Here is a 20,595-nt window from a genome sequence, read left to right on the forward strand (position 1 = left end):
AGTTGCAAGGAGTTCAAACAGTTTTCTCACGTGACCATGTAGAAAAAGGTTGAGATCCCACATGGGAGTAGGGTTTCTTAGTGTGGGGTAAGTGTTGTTTTGTATGCCTTTAAGAAAGCATTTAATTGTCGGGTGAGCAAAGTTAGGGACTCCGTCCACCTTGTCGTGGAAGGAGGTGATGGCAGCCAAAGGTACTCTGATGTAGCTTGTAGATAGCCCCGATTTTTTAAACCCCAGTATATAGTCGAGGATTCTTGGTAGTGGGGCCGACTATGAAAGATCTGTTTGTCCTGACACCAAGTGCAGAATCATTTCCACTTATGAATATATGTCTTTCTTGTGCTTATTCTCCGACTGTTCCGTAGTACGTCTTTCACTTCCTCAGAACAGTCCTTCTTGACCCACATCAGCCATGGAGTAACCAGGCCTTGAGATGGAGTACTCTGAGGTTGGGGTCACGGACACGCCTCGCATTCTGTGACAGAAGGTGAGGCACTAAGGGAAGGGTTCGAGGCGGTTTCACTGCCATCTGTCACAGGTATGGGAACATTTGTCTAGGCCATGTGGGTGCAATGAAAATGATCCTGGATTTGTCCTGCCTGATCTTGTGAATGCCTCGGCTCAGGAATGGGGTCAGAGGAAATGCATTCATCACTGGCACCTGCCATTTTATGAGGAGCGCGTAGCCTAGTGAGTGATTTCCCAATCTGGCCTGGGACCAATATTGTGGGCACGTGGAAATCTGACCTTTTGCAAAAGAGATCTATGGTGGGGAACCCCCATAGTTTGAATATGGCTTTGAGAATTCTGGGATCCATCTTCCACTTGTGGGTTTGTGGAAAAATCCCTGCTTAGTTGATCCACTGTTGTATTCTGACAGAAAGCCGATATCTCTATGTGGTTGGTGATGCACCAATTCCAGAGGTGTATTGCTTCTGTACATAGGGGGTATGATCATTCTCCCCCTTAGCGATTTATATAGAACACGCATGCTATATTGTCCAAAGGGATCTTGATGGCATTGTTCTTGATTAAATGGAGAAAGTGCTCACGTGCATTTTGGACTATCCTTAGCTCCAATAAGTTTATGTGCAGGTTGGACTCCGCTGGGGACTAGCGGCCTTGGATTGTATTGTCGCATAGATGTGCCCAACCAACAGGGGACACGTCTGTCATGATGGTCACGGGTAGAACTTTTTGTTGGAAAGGGATGCCTGAGCAGACGTTCTGTGATTGTGTCCACCATGTTAGTGAGTCTTTTACCCTGCATGGCATTGTGAGGTGTCAGAGAGAGAGAGTGTGTGTGTGTGCGGGGGGGTATATACACTGTTCGAAGCCAGGCCTAAGCATCTCATGTGGCATCTGGCATCTTTTACAACAAACGTTGTCGCCAACATGTGCCCCAAGAGTTGTAAACATGTTCTGGCAGATGTTTGCGGGCTGTCCATCACCGCTGAAATTAAGTTGACTAGAGTGAGAAAGCACGGTTGGGGTAACACTGCTGTGAGACAGTCCTATGAATTCTAATGGTTGAACAGAAACCAGTGGGCACTTCCGTACATTTATTTGCAATCCGAGGTCCGTGAACAGGGTTATCGTGGTCTGCATGGCGTTTATTGCTCCTTGCTGCATTGATGCCCTTATCAGGCAGTCATCTATGTATGGAAATATCATCACTCCTTGTCTGTGGAGGTGAGCTGCAATGACAGTGAGAACCTTGGAAAAAACTCTTAGGGCAGTGGACAGGCCAAAGAGTAGTACTCTGTATTGGAAATGTTGATGCCCTAGGATGAATCTCAGGAATCTTCTGTGTGACAGGTGAATGGTAATATGGAAATAAGCGTCCTGGAAGTTGAGGGCCAAGAGCCAATCCCCTTTATCTAATGCCAAAATTATTGTGGATAGAGTCACCATTGTCACTAATTTGTTGAGTTTTCGTAAATCCAAGACTGGTCTCCACCTGCAGCTCTTTTTCTGAGTAAGAAAGTAATGGAAATAAAAACCTCTCCCCCATGTTGAGATGGCATGGGTTCCACGACACCTAATTGTAAGAGATGGTTTATTTCCTGTTGTAACAGATGTTCATCAGAGTGGTCCTTAAAGAGGGACAGAGAGGGGGAGTGAGTAGGTGGGATAGAAATAAAGGGGATGGAGTAGCTGTTCCAGATAATCTCTAGAACCCATTTGTCTGTTGTGATGGTGTTCCATATTGGGTAGTATAGTGACAGACGGTCTCCGAACGGTTCTGGAATCGGAGTGTGGGAAAAAAGAAAGATATATAATTTTTTTTAAGAGAAAAAAATAAAAGTAAAAGATAAAATGTAAAGGACAAGGGAATAGAGTAGCTAACTACAACTAAGCTAACACTATCAGGAACAACTATGAACTATTAAGCTTATCTGAGGTAAGATACAGTGCTGCTGTCGCTCTGACTCAAGCCAAAGGCGGTAGAGAAGGACCTGGGGGAGGGTTGGCTACGCACCACAATGTAACCACTTGGAGCGGTGCGAGATGGCTACGGCGCGTGCATGGCCCAACTGGGCACTGCTACTACAAATCTCTGATTACGAGTGCAGGGCGCCAAAGAAGAACAGTAAGTTATTTCTATTTATGCTCTGAAATGTGCATCCCAAGGCTGTATCTGCTGTGGTATCAAGATGTCTAAATACTAGGTCTTCGCCTAATTCAAATCCCAGAAAGTGTCCAATCATTAAGGAAATTTTCAAACTTTTCTTTCCAAACTAATAGTCAATTCCACCTTTCCACTGAGACTGTTTGACATATTTGAAAAATGTTGGACAGAAAACATGTAATGAAGTAAGAGAAAATTCAAATCAAAGGGAAAAAAAAACTACACACGAACAATTAAAAATGAACAGTACCAGACAGACAGGTATCAGCTCTTTCAGGACACAGAAAATAATAGTATGACAAACTCATCTGCATTTTTCTGTTAAGCATTCAAATTATGATGGCCAAATGTCCTGAAACAGACAATTACATTGACAATCTATTCTTCCTAGATCTGCTAATTTCCTGAAATTACAAAATCTATTTGCTGCTACCACAGAATCTGTGGGTTTCCTTTTCTGCACGATCAATATCTTTACACTTAGAAGTTGCTAGCATTATTCCTTCCATCCACACTGCCATTTATAATTATGGGATCATTAGACTTCAATTATGAAGAAGTTGATCCTATCTCAGAATATTTTAATATTGTTACATTTACAAAATAATTAGAATCATACTATCTACTATCTCACAAATAACTAATATTTGTCATGATCCTTGTTCGAATGTTCACTAACGTTATTTTTTTGCTTATTGAATTTCACCTCTGAAGTCTAGGTGGACACCACAGCATAGTAACATATTGTATATACTCGTTCATTAGCCCATTTGTTTATAAGCTGGCCCCCCAAGATGGTTAGGTAAAAATAGCAAAAACTATATGACCCTTTATAAGCCAACCCTATATTTCAGGGGTTGGCAAACTTTGGCTCCTGGCCTGGCGGGACGTTTTGTTTACCTGGAGCGTCTGCAGGCATGGAGCCCCTCAGCTCCCTGTAGCTGCAGTTCGCTGTTCCCAGCCACTTCCCACAGCTCCCATTGGCTGGGAGCGGCGAACCACAGCTACAGGGAGCTGAGGGGCTCCATGCCTGCAGACGCTCCAGGTAAACAAAATGACAACATATTAGATATTCAATTCAATGATTCTATAAAGTTTAAAATCATCAAATTTCGATATAGACCTGTTTATAAGCCGACCCCCGCTCTTTGATGCGTCACCTTTTTCCCAAAAATATTCGGCTTATGAACGAGTAAATACGGTACTACTATTCAGTAACCTTTCGATTTATACTAAATAAAAGGAGAGCTCTCTCTTGCTAAGATATATCATTAGGCATTATGAAACAAATTATGGACTGGTAGAGGGATAAGGATCAGAAGACCCTAATTTGGGTTATAATAAATGAAGAATTTCTGAAGCCAATTCTTCAAATTTGCTTTGATCACTACTCGCCACTTCTACCTTGGTACAAGAAAGCATACAAAAAGTACTTGGGGCTCTTACTGTTCTGTCAGTGTAAAAGGGCCTTAAAGTGGGAGTAAAAGGAAGCCACATACCCTTCATAACAATAGTTCTTCGATACGTGTTCTTATCTATATTCCACAGTGGGATACGTATGCATTTCATGTGCGAGACCGGAGAATGCTAACAACTAATGTTTGTTGGCCTGCATTTGTAGCCTTGCTCTCCTTGTGCTCTGTGCTGAGGGTATAATGGGCAGTGCAGACTGATGCCTCTCCGATTCCTCGGCTTACTGAAAATCAGAGAGGCTCTAAAGCAAATGGGAAGAAGGGAGAGTAGCAGAATACAGAGAGGGACCACACATCTCAAAGAAATCCAGTTATGAAGGATAAGTATCTTCCCCCTTATTTTTCCTTTGAGTGCTGGTTCCTTTGTGTATTCCACTGTGGATGTCTGGCAAGCAGTACCCAGAGGAGGAGAGTGTGAGGATGCAAGTGGTATAGATCTTGTAGAACCGCTGTTCCAAAGGATGCAGAGGCAGACGAGGCTTGGACCAAAGCATAATATTTCATGAACGTGTGGCTGGAACTCCACATTACTGCGCCTTGCAAATATCAAGCAGAGGTACTTCTTGAAGTGATGCTTGAGGTTGCCTGTGCTTTTTTACAGTGAGCCCATACCCCCTGTGGGGAAGAAAGGTGTGCCAGCTGATAAAGTAGGATACAGCCACAGATCCACTTGGAAATTCTCTGGGAGGAGCCTCAAGCAACAGCCAGCCTAATTGACTTTCTGACCTGTTTACCAATAAAAGTGCCAAAGCTCATCTCATGCCAAAGGAATGAAGTCTAATTTCTCTGAGGCGTGCATTTTGGGAAGAAGACGGGTAAGTGGATAGTCTAGTTTACGTGACATTTCAAAACTACTTTAGCTGTGAACTTTGGACCCAGTCATAGTGAGACCTTGTCTTTATGAAATATTATTTAAGAAGAATCTACCATTAGGGCTCCCAGTTCTCTGAGTCAGGTGGAGAGGACATCAACATTGGTTTGCGCCTTGACTGTCCCATCAAAAGTATCTTTTGGTTTGGGGGTGAAGCTAGGTAGCTGCAGCAGAGATGGATCGGGCAGCGTATATCGATTTTTGTACCTTCTGCTGTTTATGAGGTGGCTTGTAAAAGTGCTGGTAGCAGAAGGGCTGTACTGAAGACCTTAGATTGTAAGATTGCTTATGGTTCTTCCTCTTCAGGACTAGTGTATACATACCCAGGGAAAGGAGGGTGGCCCTGGAATATTTTAGTGAATGCAAGGACACGTCTTCTGGTTGACAAGACTGACGTCAAAGGGCTAGTCTTGCCTGGTGTTCTGTACCTGAACCTGGAAGAGTGTAGCCAAGATTCCTAGTGCATCACTATAGCATAGGAGTGGCCAAACTTACTGACCATTCGAGCTGCATACGCTAATCTTCAGAAGTTCAAGAGCCATAGGACACGCACAACCTGGCCCGCGGGGTGATGCTTGCCAGGGCACATGTCTTCTGCCTGGACACTCCCCTACGGGGCTAAAGCCCTTAGACCCCACTCCGTACAGGGTAGAAGCCCCTAGTCCCAACACCTTGCCACAGGGCAGAAGCTCCAAGCTCCCCTCTGCCCAGTCTGGTAGGCGGAGAATGGGGGAGGGGAGTTCCGTGAGCCGCACTTTACCTGTAAAACAACAACATGCAGCTCACAAGCCACAGTTTGGCCACGCCTGCTATAGCAATTGCCATGGATCTTGAAGCAGTATCGGCAGCATTAACTGCAGCTTGTGATGAGTTTCCTGCCACTTATCTGCCCTCATCAGGGGTCTCTTCCAGTTCTAGGAGATAGGCTATTATTATAAAATAATTGAGGGGGAAGAAAAACTGAATAAAGAGAAGATGTCATTTTTTGTTACAGAGAAGCTTACAGGTTGCATTATTTTTTCAAAATTGTGCCAGTACAAAAGTCCTGGGCCCACCACTATTTGGAAAGTTGAAATATAATCAAATTTCACTGATTGCTTTGATATAAGCTGAAAGTACTATCACTATGATCATATGGGAAATTCTTCATAATTTCAATATTATTTGGCCACTTTAGAAATTTTGTCCTCTTCAAAGAAAGTGTATTTGCTCATTTTCACAGAAAATGAATTAAAACCAAGTATACCTGATTGATTACCCTACCAAGGGCTTCATCCCAATGTCACAACATTTTTGACAGGGTCTTGAGATGAATTAAAGGAATTTAATTAGGCAAAGATTCCTCAATTCGGTACAGTGTTAAAAAAATTGAAGAAATACTATGTTCAACAACCACAGACAAACATACCAGAAACCCCCATGCTCTAGTCACAATTTTTTTAACTCAACATCCCCAAATAAACAAACAAAAAAACCACACTGAAAACAAATCACTTACTCCTGCTTAAACAGCCCTCATTATTATAATGACAAGGTATAGAGAATTGGCTGAAAAGAAAAGGATCCTTTTTGAATCCAAAAAGATCAATCTTTAAGGAGGAGAAAAGAAAAAGTGCCCTCAAACATTCAAAATGTGAGTTCAGGCTTGGGGGTGTCTTGCAATAACTGACTGCCTCACTATACCCAAAACAGAACAGAAAGCTTCACCTATAGCACTGCACTGAGCTGATGGTGATATTCCTCAAGTGTTGCTATTGGGGGGGGGGGGAAATCAGAAATTTAGCTCAGGTGTCATGATAAGTGTGACCCTAGAGCACCCCAATGTCAGAAGGCAAGGGGCTCCCTGGTATCTAGTAGTAAGTTTCAGCTGCCCTGACCAGCGCAGTGTACCCCAACTCGCTGTTGTCATAATCTAAATCGAATGTCTAAAAGGTATCATGTAAAGTATATGTGAACTGGTGACACACTGGTGATTAAAGTCATTGTGAAGTGTATGTATTAATGCTATATGTAAAATTATGGGCTAAGGTGATATTGTGTTTTGGAGTCTATAAACAGACCAAGGAGGCAAACCAGCCTTTCCCCCCCCCCCCCCCAGACAGAAGAATGTGGCTCTGCCTGCTTGAGTGTGTCTCCAGTGTAAACAAAGTCAGGTGTGGCCAAAAGACAATTGATATCAGAGACTGGAGGAAGATCATTTGCATTGTAAAAAAAAAAAAAAAAAACACAAAAAGGAGAGAAGCCAGCATGGTGTCTACACCAAACAGGAGAAAGGAACTTTATCTAGGGATACACTTCAGAAGAACAGATTTAAAAGTTTTACTGGACTATACAAAGAAGGAGAATGAACCCCTAAATCCTCCTTTACCTGAAGAGTCAAAGAAACCAAGTGCTTTGAGCTCCATGTGTTGGGTCCTGGCTAAAGAACGGGCCAGCCATGCTGGAAGAATTGTGGAGGTCAGACAAACATCTCAGAATAAAAGATCCGGTTTGTTGAGTTTTAGAAACATATTTTTACTTTTGTTTGTTTGCAATCATTTCTATCCTTATTGCTTATACTTGGTATCACTAAACTTACATCCTTATGTTAATAAGCTTGTTATACTTTTACCATACATCATCTCAGTACAGGAACGCCTCACTTAAAGTTGTCCCGGTTAACGTTGCTGATCAATTAGAGCAGCGGTAATCAAAGGCGGTCCGCCGCTTGTTCAGGGAAAGCCCCTCACGGGCCGGGCCGGTTTGTTTACCTGACGCGTCCGCAGGTTTGGCCGATTGCAGCTCCCACTGGCTGCGGTTCGCCACTCCAGGCCAATGGGGGCTGCGGGAAGTGGCGAGGGCTGAGGGATGTGCTGGCTGCCTTTAAGTACTCTGTGGGGTCGGAGTACTTAAAGGGGCAATGTGCGTCTCTCACACACACACACACACACACACACACGGTGTATGTCTCTGTCTCTCTCTGCCATTCTGTCTCCCCTCCCTCCATTCATGCTGCCTTGTAGAGTGTGACGCTACATTTAACCCTTGAGGGCTCAGCTGAGTGCGAGTTCATCATTTAGCAGTAAGGCATTCCCTGGGGAATATCCCACCCTCTGACTCTACCACCTCAACCAAGCTTCACAATCATCATTGCTGTGTACAGTATTAAATGTATTTATTTATATATATATATATAAAAAATCTGTCTGGCAAAAAACATTTCCCTGGAACCTAACACCCCCCCCCCCATTTACATTCATTCTTATAGAGAAATTGGATTCGCTCAACATCGTTTTGCTTAAAGTAGCATTTTTCAGGAACATAACTACAACGTTAAGCAAGGAGTTACTGTACTTTGATTGAAGTGGAAGGTTTGTCAACCCCAGTTAAATTAATAAACTGCTATGTACTATCCCTTAGAAGGAGCATCAAATTCAGTAAGGTTTTGTGGGTGCTACAATAAGAGGAACTGAGCACTGCAGAAAGGTGTCTCTGAGGAACTCAGGAACTGGAGTTTACTGATTGTTACCTGCTGGGCAAGATTTGGACTGGCAGAATGCTGAAAATTTTGCCAGCATGACAGACAAGCTAGTGTCTCAGGGAGCTGACACATAGCTTTGCAGCTGCAAATTTCTCAGTTGTTGAGGCTGAGGAGGTAACAGTGGTTCACAGTTCTGGGAACCCAGGCAGATGACCACAATAGGCAACTCAAGAGCAGAGTGATTTTCAACCATCTGATTTAGTTATAAATTGTCATTTTTAGGAGACAATTTATTTGGAACCTTGAGCCTACATATTCTATTATTTTAAAAGCTTTCAGTGTATCTTTAAATAAAATATTCCCTAAGCTTAGTGCAAGTATTCAATCATGATTATTTTTTCCTGGTTAGTTCTTTTCAGCAACTGTATTTTATTTTAACTATACTAATGAAATTTAAAAATAGGACAGCACGTACTGTATACTCTACAAAACTAATTATAAAATATGCCTACAAATATTTGCTTAGTTCACAATGCCAGCCAACTAAAAGTGGTATGAATTAGTGGAATCATTGTTGGAACGAAAAGCAATGAAAAAACTAAACTGTCCGTTCAAAGCATGGAAAATGTCAGTTTGTTGACTGCCAAAGAGGTTAAGCACATTGGGAACACAGTTCAAAAACCCAAACACAAGGTAGTTTTACATATGTTACTAATAACAGAAATACAGTTGCCTAGCAGGGTTCACACTTCTCTCCATTGCTGCAGTCCTTGTTTTCGGTACTTATAACTTTGTCAAAGTAACCATTTCAGTTGATATTTTCCCTGACAAAAAATGCTTATTTTATTTTAACCAAAGTTGCAGCAAAAATGATACAGCTGTTTCAAAGAGTGGAATTAGGGGAGAATTCATTTTGCCCATGTTAAAAAAATTCTTACAACTGTTTCACTGAGAAGCTCTGGCATGCCTCCATGCTTTGGAGCAGGAGCTTGAAATTAATAAGGGGTGCAGGAAACAATGTCAGAGATGTGTTTCTGGCCCAACCAAATGTTCCGTTTATCCAACAACCCGAATTCAGTCAAGTTACGAACTTTTGGAAAAAAAAAAAATCTCAGTTTATACTTGTCAGAATTTGGCAGTTAAGTTCTCTAAGATTTTATCTGTACTGGGCATGCTCCAGCTTAGTGCTGTAGGTGCTGAGAAGGATTTTCCCTGTAACTGCTGCTCCCAGCAACTGCAGGCCACAGGGGGGTATATCTACTGCAATTAAAAACCGACAGCTGGCCCATGCTAACTGACTGGGCTCAGGCTGCGAAGCAGTTTCATTGCAGTGTATATTTCTGGGCTTGGTCTGGAGCCCAGGCTCTAGGATCCTGCGAGGTGGGAGTGTCCCAGAACTCGGGCTGCAGCCTAAGCCCGGAAGTCTACACAGCAATTAAACAGCTCTGCAGTCCAAGCCTTGTGGGCCCCAGTCAGCTGGCATGGGCCAGCCACAGGTGTCTAATTGCAGAGTAGACATTTCCTGTGACACTGAGCACAGGAACTGAGAGCAGGGAGATTGTCTCTTCTGTGCCCCCGCTGCTGGCCCCCAAGCAGGATGGAAGAAGGAGGTAGGTGGCTTATATTCAGAGCGGGGCAAGAGCCAACTCTTGTTGGGAGACAGAGAATGGGACTGGCTGGGCAAAGACCCTGGAACTTCAAGCCAAGGAGAGGAAAAAAGGGGGGAGCAAACTAGGAACCAGACTGGCTGTAGAACTGGAAACTGACAGACTGGTTATGCTAGAGGCCTGGGGAGACTAGGGATGGGAGGGAAGTGAGAGCCTGGGACTGGCTGGGAAAAAGAGCCTGGTGGGGTGGGGGGAGAAACAGAACTGGTTTGAGGAGCTTAGGGAGCCCAGACAAGGAAACTAGGACTAGCTGGGCAAGGAGACTGGATAGGGAGCTGAGGGTGGGGTAAAAAGAAAAGAAAGGACAGATACAGGGTGGTGGGTACAGGGGAAGAAGGGAATAAGCTTGGAGGGAAACAAGGTCAGAAGGATCTGTAACCAGGAGAACACACTCCCTTTCAGAAACTGGAATGGAACCCAAGATTCATGAGTCTCACCATTCCTCTGTTGTCAAATATCTGAAATCCATGGTCAACAGGTATGTCTCACTTCCCCACAGTTGTCCGCATAAGAGGATGACAACCTGCTACTGATGGAGGTTAGTTACCTGTAACTGGAGATCCTACAAGATGTGTGGTCCTTTTCTGTATTCTACATGTGGGTATGCATTTGCTCCATGCATCTGAGATCAGAGAACTGGCAAGTAACATCCATTGGTCCACGCTGCACCATGTTGCTCCTCATACTTAGGGTACGTCTTCACTACCCGCCGTATCAGCCGGTAGCGATCGATTTATCAGGGATCGATATATCACGTCTCGTTAAGATGCGATATATCGATCCCCGAATGCGCTCCCTGTCGACTCCAGAACTCCACCGGAGCGAGCGGTGGTAGCGGAGTCGACGGGGGAGCCGCGGACATCGATCCCGTGCCGTGTGGACCCCAGGTAAGTCGATCTAAGATACTTTGACTTCAGCTACGCTATTCACGTAGCTGAAGTTGCATATCTTAGATCGTTTCTTCCCCCCCCCCCCCAGTGTAGACCAGCCCTTAGTGCCAAGGTCGTAAGGGGTGGTGCAGACCGACTACATCTCTAGTTCCTTCTCTACTGTGAATCCAGAAATGATCCAAAGCAGAGGAGAAGGAAGGCAGGTAGTGGAATACAAATAGGGACCACACATCTCAAAGATCCTCCAGTTACAGGTAAGTAACCTAGAGTTCCGTCTATACCTTCACAAAGCATTATGCTTTAGTCCAAACCTCTTCTGCAGATGCAGAATTACAGACATCTATAGCATCTGCATCTTAACACCCTCCCGCACTCCTGCACCTGTGAATGCTGCTTACCAATCACCTATGCATGGAATACACATAGGGATCAGCACTTGCAGAAGAAATAGAGGTTGCTGCCCTACAAATGTCCAGTATAGGCACTTCTTGAAAAGGACACTACTGAAATTCCCTGTGTTCTCATGGTATGGGCCCATATCCTGTGCAGGAGAGGCAGATGAGCTAACTGACAGCAAAGGACGATGCAGCCAGAGACCTGGTCTGTGGGTGACTTCTCTTATCAGGCTGTTCATGGCCTGGAATCTGTCCTTAGGGAAATAGGGATCCCATGGATTAGTTATATAAGGGGGGACCCCAAGGCATTGGGTACCATCGGTTTCCCAGATAATTGTGTCTGGCTGGAGGATGGGTCCGAGACATCATAGAGCAGGGGTTTCTCAAACTGGGGGTTGGGACCCCTCAGGGGGTCACAAGCTGTCAACCTCCACCCCAAACTCCGCTTTGCCTCCAGCATTTATAATGGTGTTAAATATATTAAAAAGTGTTTTTAATTTATAAGGGGTGCGGGGGTCGCACTCAGAGACTTGATATGTGAAAGGGGTCACCAGGAAAAAAGTTTGAGAACCACTGTCCTAGAGACTCTGTTCAGGCCAACCGCTAGCCTCTGTATGTGGAGGTGATGACTTGTCTGAGACGTTGGATTCAGCCAACGAGAAGGGAGATTCTGGCTACATCAGGGATGTCATCAGTAACAGCAGATGAAGATGCCAATTTATGGACAGAATAGGGGAGTAACTCCTTTTCATTAAGGTGGGTTTCTGTCCTTGTGTCAAGATGTCCCTTACGAGGATGAGATCCGGAAAAAAGAGGGGATTGAAGGTAAGGAAAGGTGCAAATATCCTCCAGAAAGTTAGAAGTGTTAGTCTGTGCCAGAGTGCAGGGTGCCAAGTAGTCAGAACTGATCCGGTGTGTCCATGGACATGGTGGTCAACAAATCCTTACAGAAGTGAGTCAAGTGCTGTCTAAGAGGAGTCCAACTTGGAGCTCTCTGTTGATGCCAGTGGGTGCTGATCCTTTGGTTCATGAACTGGAGCCAATATCAACAGATCCTCTCTCTTTCACACCTTACCCTTGTGGGTGTGAGGTTTAGGCAGACCTAAGTCTTTAGGACTTGTACACAAAGACTCACAAAACCGGGACAGAGTCAGGGAGGGATCCTTTCTTTTAGGAGCAAACCTAGAAGGGAATCTGCTCTGGTTCCTATGAGAGTGCCTCTTACTCTCATGCAAGGCAACCATTCCTTTGACTAATCAGCTTTGGCCTCTGCTCCAGAGTTTGTGCTCAGAGGAGCGCTGCTTGCAGACTGCAGCTGCTGTACTGGGGGGCCCCCTAGGGTCTCATGGCCTTCTGCAAGAGATACTCCCTCAATTGAAGCAATCATCTCTCTCAGGTTAAAAGAGGAAAGGAGCGGCAAATGCCACACTTGGAAGAGATGTGAACCTCCCCAGGGCAGTTAAAGCATCGCTGATGGTCACTGCTGACTGAGAAAGAGCGGAGGCAGAAGACAATTCTTAAATCCTGGATTCTGCACATAGTCCTTCTCCCAAGGTAGGAAAAATGGGAAGGGTCCCCGAGATGAGGAAAACTACTCTACATTAACTGAAGAACTCCTAAAGCGCTAAAAACAGTAAATTCTAATAATATGTACAGAAGTACTTATAGGTAGAAAGACAAAAAAGCTTTGGACATAGAGGATTCTGATTCAAGTAGTAAGAAGGAACTGGAGAGGCTGTAAGTCCACACCATAGGTGCCAACTCCGTGGGTGCTCCAGGACTGGAGCACCCACGGTGAAAAATTGGTGGGTGTTCTGCACCCAGCGGCAGCTCTCACATCCACCTCCTCCCCTGAGCGCACCGCGGCTCTGCTTCTCCCCCTAGCTCCCAGTGCTCGCAAGTGCTGGGAGGGAGGGGGTGGAGGGGGAACATGGTGCTCTTGGGGAAGAGGCGGGGGCGGGGTGGGGATTTGGGGAAGGAGTCCAATAGGGGCAGGGAGGGGGTGGAGTTGGGGTGGGAACTTTGGCAAAGGGGTTGGAATGGGGGCAGGGGCGGAGTCGGGCTGGGGATTGAGCATCCACTGGCGCCCGAAAAAGTTGGCGCCTATGGTCCACACCTCTCCTTATATCCTCAATACTAAGCATGAGGAGTGCCAGGGCACTGTTGTGGCCCAATGGACGCTACTTGCAAATTCTCTCATCTGAGGTGCATGGACTGCATGTGTACCCATGTGTGGAATGCACACAGGAACCAGCACTTGAAGAAGAACCATCAGTTATTGTTGGCTAAAGTGGCAAAGATCTGTGCTATGCATCTAAAGGTTCTAACCCTAATGATGACCAATCTCTGAAGATGAATCAGGGTAGTGTAGTGAAAAGAGGCTGTCTTCTGTAGGACTCATGCCTCATTTGTTACAGAAATAAGAAGGTGGGAAGCTAATTAGGTAAAGAATGTCAGGAAGAGAAAAGTGGTCTCATGCCTAAGGCAGCTGAAGGCTGACCTGGAGAACTGGATTCCAGACCTGGATCTGCCAGAGATTTCCCTTATGATGCTAGGCAAGTCATTTAAAACAATTTTTTCACAGGGAGTCAATTTTGTAATCTTTGTTTTCCGGTGTGAAACTTGAGACCACAGGGGTCTGATTTGCAGAAGTGCTGAACATTCACAGCTACAACTGAAGTCAATGGGAACTGTGGTTTGAACATCTAAAGTGCTAGTTGAAATATCATGTCCTAGCCATTTCAAGCTGGACTCCCAATGTTAGTATACACTTTCAACCTTCATCTGTCTATACCTCAGTCTGTAAAATGGTGATATCTCACACACCCTCCATGCAAGGTTGCTGTGAAAATAAATTAAAGTTTGTGAAGACTCAGATACTGTAGTGATGAACACCACAGAAAAGCCCCCAAGAAATTAATGATTCTGTATTCAGGGCAAAAGTTGAATAGTATGCAATAAAAAACACCTACAACCACACATTAAACAATAAAGATAACACAAAATATTGAACAGCTGCTAATTCAGTGAGCACTATCCATCTTGTGCACTGAATGAGGCAGGGGTCCTGTGGAAAAAAAGTTTTAATTGTGTAAACAAACACTGCTCAGACAACCTTAATTCTTGTATTTTCTAACTTTTGAGTACTAAACTTTGCAATCTTAACATTGGTTTACAGTAGGGTTTTTTTTTTAAATGAAATATAACCCAAACTTAAGCGTAATGAGAAAACTCACAAAGCTTTACTTCAATTAATTAATTAATATATCCATCCCCATAGACATTTTAATGCTGCATCTATTTCCTGATTTCAATCACTTAGCCTCTTCCTCACCAAGCCTCAAAAATCATGACCAGCCATGACTTAATTTGCTCCACTCCTTGACATCTTAAAAAGTAATATACCTCATTCATTGTATGAATCACAGGACTGGAAGGGACCTTGAGAGATCATTTAGTTCAGTCCCCTGCACTCACAGCAGGACTAAGTATTATCTAGACCATCCCTGACAGGTGTTTGTCTAACCTGCTCATCACTTAAGATTTTTAAGGAGATTCCACAACCTCCCTAGGCAATTTATTCCAGTGCTTAACCACCCTAACAGTTAGGAAATTTTTCCTAATGTCCAACCTAAAACCTCCCTGGCTGCAATTTAAGCCCATTGCTTCTTGTCCTGTCCTCAGAGGTTAAGAACAACAATTTTTCTCCCTTCTCCTTTTAACAACCTTTTATGTACTTTAAAAGTGTTATGTCCCTTCTCAGTCTTCTCTTCACCAGACTAAACAAACCCAATTTTTTCAATCTTCCTTCATAAGTCATGTTTTCTAGACCTTTAATTATTTTTGTTGCTCTTCTCTAGATGCTCTCCAATTTGTCCACATCTTTCCTGAAATGTGGCGCCCAGAACTGGACACAATACTCCAGCTGAAGCCTAATTAGCACTGAGTAGAGTGGAAGAATTACTTCTCGTGTCTTACTTACAACACTCCTGCTAATACAACCCCAGAAAGATGTTTGCTTTTTTTGCAACCGTGTTACACTGTTGACTCATATTTAGCTTGTGGTCCACTATGACCCCCAGATCCCTTCTGAGGCAGCCATTTCCCATTTTGTATGTGTGCAGCTGATTGTTTCTTCCTAATTGGAGTACTTTGAATTGGTCCTTACTGAATTTCATCCTATTTACTTCAGACCATTTCTCCAGTTTGTCTAGATCATTTTGAATTTTAATCCTATCCTCCAAAGCACTTGCAATCCCTCCCAGCTTGGTATTGTTCGTAAACTTCAGAAGTATACTCTCTATGCCATTATCTAAATCATTGATGAAGATATTGAACAGAACCAGACCCAGAACTGATCCCTGCGGGACCCCACTCATTATGCCCTTCCAGCATGACTGTGAACCACTGATAACTATTCTCTGGGAGGCTACTCTGGAAACTTTCACTGAATAGGGAAAATTCCTAAGTGGCAAATCTGTCTCTATACCAACCACTCCTGCTCCTCCTCCAGGGCCAAAAGGTTGAGCTGGGGAGAGATGGTTCAGCTGGCACAAAATAAAGCAGCTCTAAAGTCACTGTCTTGAACTAGGGGCTGAATCTGCATGGGTGATGGTGTGCACACAGACACCGTTCCAGGCTCCAAAATACTAGCGTGAAACTTTTTTAAAAAATGCATTACAATTTTGGCCTGTCGAGTACCTACTTCATGTAAAACTATTTACCTCTTTTAGTTGATCAGCACTCCCCCATGATGCTGAACGCTGATGCGATCTCTTTTCTGATCCCTCTTCTGCCCAACAGCTAGGTGTCTAAAGAAAACAAACAGCAAATGTGAGGTTTTTAGTTCAACTTCTAACTGCTATTTTATATTAATATACTGAATTCACCATGTAAGAGACAAACTTTCTGCACAATTTACTGGTCTCATCTTCCAGCAATGTATTGAAACATTCAGTATACTGTCTGCACATGCATGTAAATGCATACTTCAAAAACCGACATACATGTAGTGAGAATGTTCTCAATGCATATGAAGTTAGTTAGTGAAAATAGACAATTCTATACATTTTCTCCCTTCAACAGTAACTGCATCTCCCATCAAGTCCTTTCATTTCATCACCTTTATTTCATTCGTTCATGACCTCCCTTCAAGGTCAGCTCAGCACAGTGAATGGCAGTTACAGAAGTTAGAAAAATTATAACAGACACTTTCTTTTTATTATGTGGAGTTAAAATGCTTTGCTGCAGTGTGGTCACAATAGTTTTTCAATTTTAATTTAAGGTTGTAAATATGTATCAATAACTTAAATGGGAGAACAACAGAACACTGTAATTTAAAAAACAACCACCACCAATATCTGAAAGCCAGATAAGCCAAAGTTAAGGTGGTTATTTACACATTGGAAAATGTGGAAATATTGGAGTTAAGGCAGGTTTTCAAGCCTGTCATAAAAATAGGTTAGTCACTCAGACAGTATTTCATGACCTCTCTCTTACTACAAAATAAGGCTCTGATTCTACAGAGAAACACTCTTGCATGCATCTTTGCACATAAGTAGATCCTCTGAGTTTAGGGAACTACTTATGTACATAAAATTACTCATGTATGTTTGCAAGATTGGGACCTTACCTCTCCCCAACCACCACACCCCAGCAGTTTTAAAGCAAAAAGACTGAAAGGAATCTGGTGTATTTTCTATTTTTCAGCACTGTTCAAAGAGCTAGCAGAATTTCTAAAGGATTACAAGAAATAATGAAAAAGAATCCACCATCACAAGTTGCTCCAATTTAAAAAAAAAAAAAAACAAACACCTTGGAATATATGCTTTCACAACACTTTAGACATTTAGATTAGAAAGCAACAGAAATGTAAATTCTGTTAACTATATAAAAATATTGTAAACCTAATCCTCACATTATAAAAAGATGAAGGCCAAACAGTACAAAATGAATTCTTAAAAAAAACTATGAGACACTGCCCCATGAGGCATCAGAAACAGGAAGCCCTCCTGCTTAAACGTTTTTATGTGAGTCAGAGGCAGCAGCAGCAGGGGTCTAAATAGAGAAATTGGGGAACAGGATCATGTCCTTCCCCCCTCTGCACTCCTGATTTAATTGGTGAGGGAAGCAGAACTGACAACTAATGTAGACAAAGCTCTGGAGTTAGTACATTTTTTTACTGGTGAGAAGTGAGTAGAAAAAGAATCAATAGTCTACCCCAGTCTATTTTCATTTACTATATGCACACAGTCTGTAATTATCTTGAACAAAGAGTAATTGACAGCAAAAGCAACAGCTGCAGAGTTTAAAATTCACATTTACTTTTAAGAACTCCAGCAGCAGCAATGTGAAATGTGGATACAGAAAGGCTGGAACACTTTACTTGTGCTACAACTGGTTTAATAACGAAAGACAGAGACACAGAAAACAACAAACAACTCACTGACTTAAGAATCATAGGTCTAGCATTCTCTTCAGTCTGCCTCTGACCTTATTTTCTACTAAAATCCTAGCCCTCTGTGCCCCTAAGTTGCCTCAAAGTTCTTCTGTGGATATACTGCTAAATCAGGTCACGGCCTTTCAAACAGTTATTAATGTGAGTATCTTTACATAAGTAGTCTTGGTAAGCTTAACAGGACTATTGCATCAACTTACTTGTGTGTGAAGGAGTTTACAGGACCGGGTCCTTTGCGTGCAACACTACACTATAGTGATTCCTCAAATACAGCATTTAAGTCAGGCAACACCATATTTGACTCCAAGAGAATCAATATTCACACAGGTAAAAAGAAAATTCAGGTCCTGAAGGCTTAAAATAACATGCAGTTCTTTGAATATCTTCAGCCAGCCAGCATCTCTCCCTCAGAACTGTTACGTTGCTGCTTTCAACTCTGTCTTAACCTCATGTCAAACATTAATATTTTTGTAAAAACACGTGTGCGCGCTGTCATCCCAAAATACTATGGGCATAGACCCATATGTATATCCTATTCAAACAAAGACTAACCTTTAAAACAAACAAAAACTCTTACTACAATCAAACAGGACTGCTGTTTTTGCAAATATATGTAAACTAAAGTGGTAACATATCTATTACTCCCCAAACACTGTTAAACCCATCTCACAAAAACTGTGTGGGAAGGAAGGCCTTAAAAACATCCTGTTTCAAAGAGTATTTTTTCTCTTTGTATTACTTGTTATGGTAGCCTTTTCAAGTTTCATTTTGTTTTCAATTCTACAAAAAGTGTGTATTCATGGCAGCTTAACATTAACATCCTTGTCCTACAATTACACCTAATTTCCTCATTTATAGAATTGTCAAGCATATTAAATAGCAAAATAAAGTAACAGCAACATCAGACCACAATGAGTCACAACAGCAAGGATGTTGCAGTTCAGGCCAGAAGCAGGAGCTAACCAACCGTGTTTTTACAGATGTCTTCTGCTTAAAGAGAATGTGGTAACAAGAAATAAGGGATCAGCAGCAGTATTACAGTAGCGTCTACACCTCCAAACCAGAGAAGGGCCCTCTTGTGTTATCTATAGAGATAAGAGACGGTCCTTGCTCCAAAGAGTTTACAAGCTTAGTTTAAACCAGGGATTGGCAACCTTTGGCATGCGGCTCGCCAGGGTAAGCACCCTGGCGGGCTGGGCTAGTTTTTTTACCTGCCGCGTCCGCAGGTTCAGCCAATTGCGGCTCCCACTGGCCGCGGTTCGCTGCTCCAGGCCAATGAGGCTGGCGGGAAGCGGCAGCCAGCACATCCCTCGGCCCACGCCGCTTCCTGCAGTTCCCATTGGCCTGGAGTGGCAAACCACGGCCAGCGGGAGCCACAATCGGCCAAACCTGTGAACGTGTCAGGTAAACAAACCGACCCAGCCCGCTTACCCTAGCGAGCCGTGTGCCAAAGGCTGCCGATCCCTGGTTTAAAACAAGATATGGCAGCTGGTTAAACTAAATGAGAGTGGAAAGGACAGGATAACACAATTCTGCAATATCCTTCTCAAGTTAAAAAGGTGGAGTGAGCTGCTATTTTGGCATATGAAGGTCCAGGGTTCAAGTCTCCATTGAGAGAAATTGTTCGCAGGAGAGGAAATAGAGGGGAAAAACCTCTGACGAGGATACATTTGGTTGCTCTCCTCAATCCCAATTTGCATTATACCATCCCATTGTTCTAATTTACCCAATTTTGTGAAGACTGGTGTTTCCTCCAAAATGTATATGGTAATTCTGCTCTGCTTTTTCATGCCTGCCAGATATACGTACCTCCAAACATTCTTCCCACTGCATTTAGATCAGAAATGGTGCAGATTGCACCATCACCTCTGCAATTTACCCAAATTCTAAATAAACTATACTTTTTTACCAGTCCTCTGCATTAGCTACTATATCTAGCTTGTGTTTCAGAACCAGATACAAATCATCATAAAAGGAAAGCCAATCTAGCTTTTATAAAAGGTAGTAATTTTTTGAAAGTTTTCAGCTAAGAATTGTGGCCAGGAAACAGTAGTAGGGTGATCTTTGCATAGCACAGTAGAAATTTTAAAGCAGTGATGGAGCAGTCACTTAAAAGTACAATACTAAAGTAACTTATCTGACACTTAGGAGGAGTTCTATATCAACTGCTGATAATTAGGTCTGTGTTTCTTCATTCATTAATCTTAAAAGGGCCAATGGACCTTCAGAAGAGTTAGGGTATACCTGGACCATGTGGGCCACACCTGGGAGCAATCAGGTACTCCAGGTGGCACTCTTTAGTTAATTAATAATGGAACAGCTGAGCTAGAAAGAGTCTGCTAGAAAAGCATCAAGAAAAAGTTACTTAGAAGGAAAGGTGGGACAAAAAGTTCTCTCTAGAGAAGCCCTTGGCTGTTGCTGCCCGGAGGAACCCACAAGAGGTGGGGTTAGACAAGCTCTGAATGAAGATTTACAGGTGACAATAAGAGTCACAATAGAACTATTGTGGTCCCTGGGGAAGGGAGACAGGGAGGCGCTCTTGTCAATAAGCTCTAGAAAGGGAGCCGGTGTCTCCCTCTACACCAGAGAGGCCTACAGTTTGAGTCTGGCTCCTGGAAAGGGAGTAGGAAGACCACCAGGGAGCAGAGTAGGCTACTTTGTGGGGGGAACCCTAGCTTAGGGTACAATAGATGGAAGAAACCCACTGGGACCAGCTTAGGCTCCTGTGGAAGAAGTCTTGAGGGTAGGACT

At 43.3% G+C, this 20,595-nt stretch overlaps 1 protein-coding gene across 2 annotated transcripts in view; it reads right to left on the minus strand.

The window, feature by feature from the left end:
- GLCCI1 (glucocorticoid induced 1) overlaps positions 1-20,595 on the minus strand; it is a 96,974-nt gene that overhangs the window by 36,008 nt on the left and 40,371 nt on the right. For both annotated transcript variants that reach the window (XM_054020361.1, XM_054020360.1), the window contains exon 3: positions 16,112-16,198. In XM_054020361.1, the coding sequence (XP_053876336.1) occupies positions 16,112-16,198 (87 nt within the window). The remainder of the gene's footprint in view (positions 1-16,111; positions 16,199-20,595) is intronic.

Source organism: Malaclemys terrapin, chromosome 2, assembly GCF_027887155.1.
Source record: "Malaclemys terrapin pileata isolate rMalTer1 chromosome 2, rMalTer1.hap1, whole genome shotgun sequence".
In the NCBI taxonomy this organism is placed as follows: domain Eukaryota; kingdom Metazoa; phylum Chordata; order Testudines; family Emydidae; genus Malaclemys; species Malaclemys terrapin.